This window comes from Solanum lycopersicum, chromosome 5 (genome assembly GCF_036512215.1).
Source record: "Solanum lycopersicum chromosome 5, SLM_r2.1".
In the NCBI taxonomy this organism is placed as follows: domain Eukaryota; kingdom Viridiplantae; phylum Streptophyta; class Magnoliopsida; order Solanales; family Solanaceae; genus Solanum; species Solanum lycopersicum.
In genome coordinates this window covers 2,699,073-2,709,316 of record NC_090804.1, presented here as the reverse complement: position 1 = coordinate 2,709,316, position 10,244 = coordinate 2,699,073, and the positions used below count along the sequence as shown (strand labels likewise).

Genomic DNA, 10,244 nt, shown 5'->3' with positions numbered 1-10,244 from the left:
CTCTTATTCGCCTATTTCTCCATGTATATGTATTTCATAATGCATCTGGTATCAAAGTTACATGGTTCTAGTATCAAAAGATACATGTTAACTCTCTTACTTGCCTCTCTCTGTGTATCTGTATCAAAGATACATGTTTCCAGTATCAAAATATACATGTTGACTCTTTTGCTCGTCTTTTCCCACTCTCGCTCGCATCCCCTTATGTATCTACATTCTAGAATGTATATGGTAACAAAGATACATGTATCTAGTATTATAAGATACATGTTGACTCTCTTGCTCGTCTCTTTCCTCTCTCGCTCGATTTATTTTCTCCCTGTGTATCTGTATTTCTGACTTAAATCTAATATGAAATTACTGATTAATGAGATAATATATAATTATTTGTATTTTTGATCCTTAATAGTAGTAGACTTTATGGACAAATTATCAAAGCCATATGGACCATTCTGAAAATTTGTCATCTGTGGGCCGAGGAAGCCCAAATAACATGAACAGCTAAAGTAGGCAGGCCCAACTAGAGAGTACAGCCTACAAAACAGCACTTCCGCTGCTTCACGGCCCGGTCTCTCGCCGTCTCCTTTGAAACCCTAGTAAGTTGCTCAGCTCTCCTTTTCTTCCTCCATTGTGGTTGTTGTTTAGGGTTTAAGCTAATTGAAGCACGAATTTCTGTTCATTGTTTGCAGGGAAGTGTAAGTTTTAGACTTAAAAGGAGTTGAAAATGTCGGACAAAACCAAAGGAAGAAAAGAGGAAGTGGTTACCAGGGAGTACACCATCAACCTCCACAAGCGCTTGCATGGCTGGTAATCACTGTTTTTGTTTTGGATTTCTGTTTAGTACGATTTTGATTACAAATTTCGATAATCTGAATCAGTGTTTTGTTATTGTACCAAAAAAACTCATGTTTTCTTAAATAGAGCTGATTTTGCTACTGTCAATTTTATGATTATATGAAGAAAATTAGGTCCTAGAAGATGTAGCTGTGTTGTTCCATATCCAATCTTGTTATGTAAGTGCTTCATAGTACGGAGTCCATTTTGAGTTCTAGCTCATTTGAGAACTGTGAGTGTGGAGCCTAAATGACGTGAAAAAAAATTGTGAAGTTGGTCTATTAATTCTGTAGAGTTGATTACTTTTGTCAATTTTATGGTTAAGAAAATTTGTCTGGTGCTTTTTTATTTCCAATTTTTAGTTATCTGGTGATAGATTATGATTAAGTGTCTCCATAGCTCAATTCTCGACTATGAGCGAAACCTGAATGAGGTGATATAAGTCGAAGTGACCAAAATAATGGACAAAAATGGTTTATGAAAATGTACTAATTTAGAATGACTTCTATTGGCGAACCGGGTTTAATGGCTGTTGAAGTACCCTCACTATTTTCTTTACTGCTGGTACCCCATTCAATGTAGTGCGCTATTTAGTTAAATAGTTCTAGGGTGGAAAAAATAGTTAATCAAATTAATTTCCTAATATTAGCAATTTTTTTAATTAAGAGTTTCCGATAGCTCATTTGACAACTTTGAGCAGAACCTAAATGAGGTGAAAAAGGTGAAGTTGACCAAAATAATGGACAAAAAAGTTTATGAAAACAGTCTAGAATTCAGTGCTGGGGATCTGTGGGAAGAAGATGGTGGAGGACTTTTTAGGAGTTATATAGGGCACTAATTTAGTGCATTTTGTTGCTGCATTAACTTCAATGGCTATTAAAAGGTTTTGTTTGTGAATGGAAGTCGTAAAAAATTGTTCATTATTTAGGTCAACTTCATCTTTTTCCATGTCATTTAGGTTCTGCGCTCACAACTATATAGATAGCCAGGTTATAGTGTGCATGAGTAAGAGTTCACTAAAAATGTGTGAACAGTGGGCCAAATTGTGAACTAGTGTAAAAAGAAAAATGGAATATAGTAAGTAAGTTAAAACCCATTTTTTTCAGGTTGCTGTTAGGAGATGATATTGGCATGCTGCATAACTATTGTACACCAAAATCACTCAGATTAAGCTTAATAGAGACTGTCCAGATATTTCATATTGTCGCTATGGTTATAATAATTTCTTTTGTTGTGTTTTAACTGATTTTGTGTTGCTAATTTATCCTCATCGTTAATATGATGTATATGCTGTGTATTTTTGTTGGTGAACCCTAGATGCTCTCCTGTAAAATTATGACGTATTGTATCCTAGACCAGGATTATCAGCTTTTATCTTTTGGTGGAGAGAGATTAGTCTGTCAATATTTTCTTTCTGCTTGGTGCAACTGTTAACGGAGACGTTCAGCTTTAGTATAAATGCTGCTCCATGATGAGTAGTGGTCTAACATTAGAATGCTATGCTTTGGTAACAGCACATTCAAAAAGAAGGCCCCCACAGCCATCAAGGAGATCCGGAAGTTTGCAGTGAAAGCTATGGGCACAAAGGATGTCAGAGTGGACGTGAAGTTGAATAAGCACATCTGGAGCAGAGGAATCCGAAGTGTCCCGAGGAGAGTCAGAGTTCGTATTGCTCGCAAGAGAAATGATGACGAAGATGCAAAGGAAGAGCTCTACTCTTTGGTTACTGTAACTGAGATCCCACCAGAGGGATTGAAGGGACTTGGCACCAAGATCATTGAGGATGAAGAATAAACTATCAGTAGTCAAGAACAATAGACACATTATTTATTCGAGAATTATCAATTTTGTTTCGAAACTTTAATTTGTTCCTGGACTAATATGGTCTACTTCGCAATCCTGATTGTTAGATTTGTGTGCCTTGTGCTTACGAGATCCAATTATCTGCTGTTTAAGTAAATGTTTGTGATTTCTAGATTTCGTACTGTGATTTTTGTTGTGCTTTATATAATAGTAGTGTCTACAAGGGTTAATTGTTGAGTGTCTGTGCTAGCTAGAAAGCCTTTTACTGTGACATATTCGTGTTATCTTCATTTCAAACCCAATATCACACCAAAATTGACAGAAGATTGTAAGGTGATGGCGAGTAAAGCCCATATATGCAACCATACAACTCTGAGTTCAACTGAACAACAAAATCAACTTCTTTGCTCAACTTGATCATTGCAACTGCTAGACATTGGTCTTTGTATAGTTCGACTACTCGATGACATTTACTTTCTCAGACAATCAATTAACATGTGGAAAGAAGTATTTTATTACAATCAGATCATCAACCTATATTTGCAGATCTTAGCAGACAAGTTCATGTACAAGGAGCCTAAAGAAAGTTCTGAATCCCACCCAATAACAAGTAAACCTGTGTAAGGAATGAGGACTATATGCAAACAAGGATTCACCATTTCGTTGATTGACATTTAGCAGCTTTGCTACCATCATTGAGATAAGACTGAAAAGTCCTAACAACCTCCTCATACGTTGGCCTCTTGTAGTCTACAGCCTGTCATTGTTTAGGACGACAAGGTTCACAGTTAGTGTGTTTGACATACGTAGATATGTATGAAGTTTAAAACTGGTTATCCACTTTGGAAAATACCTGCTCAATTACTTCTTCTGGTCTTGCCCACTTCCACTCTGAGAATTCTGCTTCTGCTTCACCAGTTGCTAAGTTGATTTCACTTTCAGCATTGGTAGATTGCATAAGAAACCTGCCAGATGCATAAAATCCTTTAATTATATGTAATAGTTAACTTCAATGTCTCCGGAAGAACTATTATTCGTTCATGAGAACAGAACTGTGTCATTTTGGCTGAAAACTAGACAAAGCTTATCGAGTGCATGTGCAGATGCTACTATATACTTCTTACATTGACTGATGGGTGAATCCAAAATATAAACAAGTAAAAAAGCAGCATCAGGCGCTGATCTTTTAGCACAAGTACTTGCTATGGTGTGAAAGAAATTGATGCAAAATCTTCATTTACAAAAGTAGAAGCAGGAAATCTAGATCCAATTGCAGGCTTCTGCTTTACCAGAACCAGCACCTATGAGAACTTCGTACAGTGCTTCTACATTTAAAAACAGCAGAAAACTACATATACCGGCAATGGATATCTACACACTCTTATCAAATACGAGTACTTACTTCCGGGTAGATGCAACATAGTTATCCCCCCGAAACACAGGAGTCAGGAAGTATTGGACTCGAATCACTGCCCACATAAGCTCCAAGTGCCCGAGTATGTACAAGATCTATATACTGCTCTAACTCTCCATGATTATTCATCACTTGGGTTGACATAATTCAATAGAGGATAGACTAAGATGTAAACTCAATCTAAAAGACAAATTTTCCTAATATCTTCTTGGTGCATCATTAAAACAGAACGATGCATCGAATGTAGGTGAATTCCAAAAATAACACTTCTCTCAACATGACATATGTTGGCATCGTTTCATATTCAAAGAGAGGATATACAGCAGTGAACTATCAATACTGTGCTCAGGATGCACAGTTTTCTTTCACATCAAATGATAAAGTATTTCTATTTATTTGAACTCCTTTAGGACATTAAATCCAATTATAGAAGAAATTCACTTTCTTACATCACATGGAATTCGGAAACATGTTGTGTGAAGCTGGAAACATTCAGCAGAGACCAAGAGGAAACAATGAGATAATTCATAATAGATGGAAAAAATACTAAACATAGTTCCTTTTATGCAAACGGCAAGAAAACAAGAGTACTCTAATAGACTGTTAATTTGCACTATTTTACACAGTAATGATGTTCTTTTGGAGAATAATCCATTGTTTTATCGCATGCACAGGAATGCTATCTTTTACCAGCGGAGGAGGACGAGTACAAATATCTACACGAATGCATGCCAACAAGCAAATAAAGAAAGTGAAAAAAGGTAGGATTAGATGGACATCTTCATTTTGGTCGTCGAATGAAGATTTTGACTCATATATTCTGATCCACCTATGTGATCTACTTTTACAAGGCTTAACCGATACATGGAAGAGGACTGATGGCAGCAGCTTGTAACGTTGTTTCATAGACAAAATATGAACAATGCATCTCTAAAGCTTGATAATGCAAACATACAAGTTCCTCCCAGGAAAAAGGTGTTTTATGGATAAACACAATATTTCTTGAAGATATATTTTGCCATAAAAGAACAAAACACAATTATATCAAGCAAATCATAGGGTACCTACCATTTCTGTGCCTGTCCATGCCATTCTCCTCCCCAAAGACGGTTTACTTTGGCCTTTACGGCTGGTGGGAAGTCATACGTCAACCATTGTGGGACCTGACAATATGAAACAACCATTATAAATAAATGATCTGATCATTCGAGCTTTTGGACATCAAGGTTTCACGTTTCTTGCCGGATAAATACTTTGCGGTCAGAGGGGAAATAATATTTAACACGACATAATCTATACATATACATCTAACTAATGAAAACTTTTCACGTTAGACGGACCTCTGCAATTATTTCAGCTGATGTTATTCCAGTTTCCTCTCGCAATTCCCTAATGGCAGCAGATTTTGGGTCCTCTCCATCTTCAATGCCCCCCTATTCAAGTTAATTACCATTAGATAGCTAAACAGTACCAGCACAGTTAAGAATATTGAGTTAAAAAATGTACAAATCAGTGTGTTAGATTGCTAAAATACTTAGCATTTGGCAACTAGGTGTCACAACTTAGTTTTAACAAATACAGGCAATTGATTTTCACCGAAGGATGAACCATAATACGATAATCTTGAATCTCCTGCTTTCAAAATAAAATTTAATACACCGTATCCTTATGTTACTAATCAAGGCTAGAATATAACTGTATTCTACAAAAGCTGGCAGTGAGCCTTTTTCTACAGAGAAGGTATTTATAACAATGTTACCTGTGGCATTTGCCATGCACCAGGTACATTCAATCTGGAAGCCACAAAGACCTGCAATTGCATCATAACCAGATAAGACCCCAGATTTTACGTCTTTATATTTAGTAAACGTACCATTTACAACATTTTTGTTGATCAAAATACAAATGAAAGTAATTATCTAATTTATGATTACATTTATTGCATGTAAACAAAGACAGAAAAGGGGAAGTTATCATTAGAAATTTCAACAAAATGCATCCGATACTTGACACGGAACTATCTAAGGAGAGGAAATCAGAAGTACATCCTACTGTTGCAAAGTCATTCCCTTCAAAACTTAAGTACTTTACTGGCTGAGATATATTGCTTTTACTGCTATTTGGAATTAACAACTTTGTTTATGGAACAGTAACACAATGACAATCAGAGGACTCATTTTTTCTGCTCCCTTTATTGATTCCTTCAATTGAACTGTTCCATTTCACATCTTTTCTCATTTCAGACTACATACTAGATTTAAACCACAATCCACTTCACTCTTAAAACTTCCTAGAACATACTGTTCCCTCGACTAATTCCATGGATACATACCACCTCTCACCAGTAACATGTACCAGTTAGTAACTATAACTCTATCCACCAAGCTAGGATAGAAAGGAATAAACCACCTAACGTTCTTGACTCTGCTGGGATTTGAACCTGAAAACTCATGGTTCTCAACTCAGTTCATTGATCACGAAGCCACACCCTTGGGTGTCATGTTCCTTTATTTTTTTCTTTATGTTTTTGGGCTTGTCTATTCCTTTGTTTTCTAACTCGAGGGGCCAGTCGGGTCATCCTAACCCTCTTCGACAGAAAATTACACTGTTTATACATGATTAAAATTATTTTTTATCAAACACACTCGACTTCCTAGTGTGTGCCTACTTCTTCATAATTTAAACCTCTCTTAATGAAAATTCTAACTCCACAATTGAATCTCGTTTGACAAATTAAAAGGGTACAACTACCTACCGCTACAACTCAAATACTAAAAATCAACAGTTTAGTAAAAGATATTACTAACATAAAGTTAAAAAAAGCTCATTTTTAGCATCCCTATATAGATTTTTTCTTTTGTTTCTCATAAATATGAAGAAAATAAAAAGATTTCCCTAAATAAATACAGGTTAGATCAATAAGTACACTAACAAACATAAATATCTAAATCTCAATTTATTACCCTTTTTAGAACAAATATCAGTAATCATGTAATTTAATTTCAACAAACTCCAAAAAAAAAAAAAAAGTTGCTCAGATCCAAACAGAGAAACCCAACACATCACACCAGAAAAAACAGAGTAAACATGGGTTTTAAGCCTTCAATTTGTTAGTAAAAATTTTTTAAAAAAAAGTTGAATAAATGAGAGAAATATACCAAATGATCATGATTGATGAGACAAATTCCTACGTTGGGACGATAACCACAAGGGAGATTCTCCATTGATAAATATATTTCTTCTGGGTTTGAGAAAAAACAAAGTCAGAACTGAGAAAGTTTCAGAGAGAGAGAAAAAAAATCACTATCAGATATCAGCAATTGCAGCAATATATATGATAAAAGTCAAAACTTGTACTACTGCAACTTTAAAAATTAAAGTGCTAAAAAGAGTTTAGTGGAACGAATGAGGTGATGATGACGAACTTCGACTCCGAAACTTCTGATTATGGAAAAAAAAGTGTTATTCGCTATTTGATAATAGAAATTTTGAATTTGAATTTTAACTTTGAGATATCTAATTAAGAATGTAATTGAATTTAAATTTTGATATTTTATTGATTAAATACATGTCGCAGATCAAGATCTGGTTGTTAAGAACATAAGGAGTAATAAAAATTTAAGCTTTTTGTTATACAAAAAGTATATTAATCATTTCGGAAAGAAAATAAATATATGTATAGTAGATTATTAATTGGCTTAAATCGATTCGTATTATATCACGTAAAATATATATGTTCCACGGGTACGGACTCAACCCCATGTTATCTATGCTGGAATAAAGGAATTTAAAAGTAACGTGGGAAATAAAAGAAATTAATGTTTGGAAGGAAAAATATATTAAATTGATAAATAAATATTAATTTGATTTTGACTTTATGTGTGTAATTATAAAAATAAAAAGAAGAAGGTGATAATAAAAAAATGTCGTAGTTAGAAGGAATACGAGTTTAAGAATGGTTTCAATATAAGATTTTTTGGTACTATTTTATATGTCGATGTGATTGTATAGCGAGTGAAATATTCAAATAAAATGTGATAAAATTCCCATTTTCTTTTATTCGTACTAAATTTTTTGTTCGATTTTTATTTTATTATTTTCTAATTATTTTTTTTTTCCTTTTCTTCTCTCTAAACCTCCTTTCAATCATTAATCAACGCATGCAATATTTAATTGACAATTCAGCTTTTTTATTGTTTCATTTTATATGACAAAAAGGATAAATGTCAATGAGTTACTATTTACTTGGATTATGATTGAAAAGATGAGTTTAAAAAAAGAAAAAAATATTTATTTATTTTTGAAAAAATTAATATAAAGTTCCTCATAAGTCGTAACAAAAAGAAAGGGACAAAAACAGTACAAAAAATAATTAGTGGGGAAAAAAAGGTACGTTGACATTTTTTGGAGACTTTTGAGTGGAAAAAAGAATCTAATAATGGAAGTAGCATCATCTTCAGGTGGATTTGTCAATATATTTTTTCTCCGACTTCAATATTCGTATTAAAATTTGATTATTTTAAATTTACGTTATGTAAGATCTATTTAAGAGAAAATGTTTTTAATCAAAAATTTTTTTTTAATCAAAATTTAAATTTAATTTAATTAAAAGATAAATAATTATATTCGTGACAAATATTCGTTGATAGCGATTTATAAATATTTTATTTCTAAAAAATGAATATAACCTTAATGTCCACACCTTACTTTTTAGTTTTGACATTATGTAAGGAATCAATTAAAAAGCAACTTGTCATTATTATAATTAATAAATAAATAGCAAATGGGATGAGTACCAAGTACTAATTCAATGCATAATTAGAGGGGTAAAAAGTCCACTTATATAATCACCTTTTCCCTTAGTTAATAATCTAATTTCAATTTATCTAAAAGTCAACTTAAATTGCTATTTCGTCCTATGATAAGTCTTTTTCAATCGATATTTTTACTATATTGAAAAAGTGTTGTTTTCATAAGATTACTGTTATAATATAGGATTAATATAATAGTAATTTTTTAAATTTGTCATTTAATATTATTTAAATATTCAAATTATGATATGTTTCAATTAAACATCTGAATGTATATAGCTATTACAAAAATTTCAAAAATTAAATTGAATCATTTCATCAGGTGTTTAGATTCTCAATTAAAACCAATAATAGTTTGAATGTCGAAAGAATTAGTTGTTAAAAAAGTATTAAGCTTTTAGTTAAACCATTACATTATTATATAAGCAAACAACACTAATTACACTAATTAAGTATTTAATTATCTCATTTTTCGTAATTTACTATATGAATCCCACCATAAATTCACACCTCGGATGTATATATATATATATATATATATAATATGTGACATCCAAATTACATGTTAGCTAGATAATTTTGATAAATGTTATAAAATTTTAAAATATTTTCAATGCTTGAGTTTTAATAAAAAATAAAGATGTTGGCCTTCTGTTCTTTTAATTTGAATACAAAGACACGTTAAAGAATCTACTAGCTAACAATATATTTAATATAATTTTATGAATGGGTTTAGAAGAGGTAAAATAGAAAGGTTATTTATGATAGATACTTGATTCAATAAATAAATACTATTACGACTAATTAGTAAATAAGTAAAAAAAAGAAGAAGAAGATGATATTCAACAATTCACTGACTTTCTATCTTAATTTGTATCCTTCACAACTTTTTGACTCGGCAATAACAATTAAGGAGGGTAGAATCACAAATTACTACCGTAAAATTCAATTCAAGGACAGTTTGGTCATTTTGATTAAAATAATATGATTTGACCTAAAAAAAATATTCTTTTAAGTTGTCATCATACATCACAATGTTTATTTTTTTCACGTTTTAATTTTGTCCCGATTTATTGTTTAATTGCGTAATTGCATGTATTTTTTTTTATTTGCATGATATTGATATGTTTCATTTTTGTCAATATCATACATGCAAAGTAACAAAACACTTGTACAACATCAATTGAGTTAATCGAACGTTTAATACCAAAATTAACTCTCTATTTATTTATTTAAACTTATTGATACATCTTTATTAACAAATAACGATTATAATATCGAATTATAATATCATGTTCAAAATTTTCATCATTATCGAATAATTAAAGCTTATGAGAAATACTTTAAAACCTTAGGTAGTACTATAATTTAATTTTATTTGA

At 32.1% G+C, this 10,244-nt stretch overlaps 2 protein-coding genes across 2 annotated transcripts; one reads left to right on the top strand and one right to left on the bottom strand.

Moving 5' to 3' along the window:
• Positions 1-462: 462 nt before the first annotated feature.
• On the top strand, positions 463-2,867 carry LOC101251086 (large ribosomal subunit protein eL31). The gene is made up of 3 exons (XM_004238784.5): positions 463-596; positions 690-807; positions 2,349-2,867. The coding sequence occupies exons 2-3, from the start codon at positions 725-727 to the stop codon at positions 2,626-2,628; spliced, it is 363 nt and encodes a 120-aa protein (XP_004238832.1). The 5' UTR covers positions 463-596; positions 690-724; the 3' UTR covers positions 2,629-2,867.
• A 239-nt stretch (positions 2,868-3,106) lies between these two features.
• LOC101250796 (nudix hydrolase 25) lies at positions 3,107-7,409 on the bottom strand. Its single transcript, XM_004238783.5, has 6 exons — positions 7,210-7,409; positions 5,811-5,861; positions 5,392-5,484; positions 5,120-5,214; positions 3,491-3,602; positions 3,107-3,394 (listed from the first exon to the last, which is right to left on the bottom strand). The coding sequence occupies exons 1-6, from the start codon at positions 7,273-7,275 to the stop codon at positions 3,290-3,292; spliced, it is 522 nt and encodes a 173-aa protein (XP_004238831.1). The 5' UTR covers positions 7,276-7,409; the 3' UTR covers positions 3,107-3,289.
• Between the last annotated feature and the right edge of the window lie 2,835 nt (positions 7,410-10,244).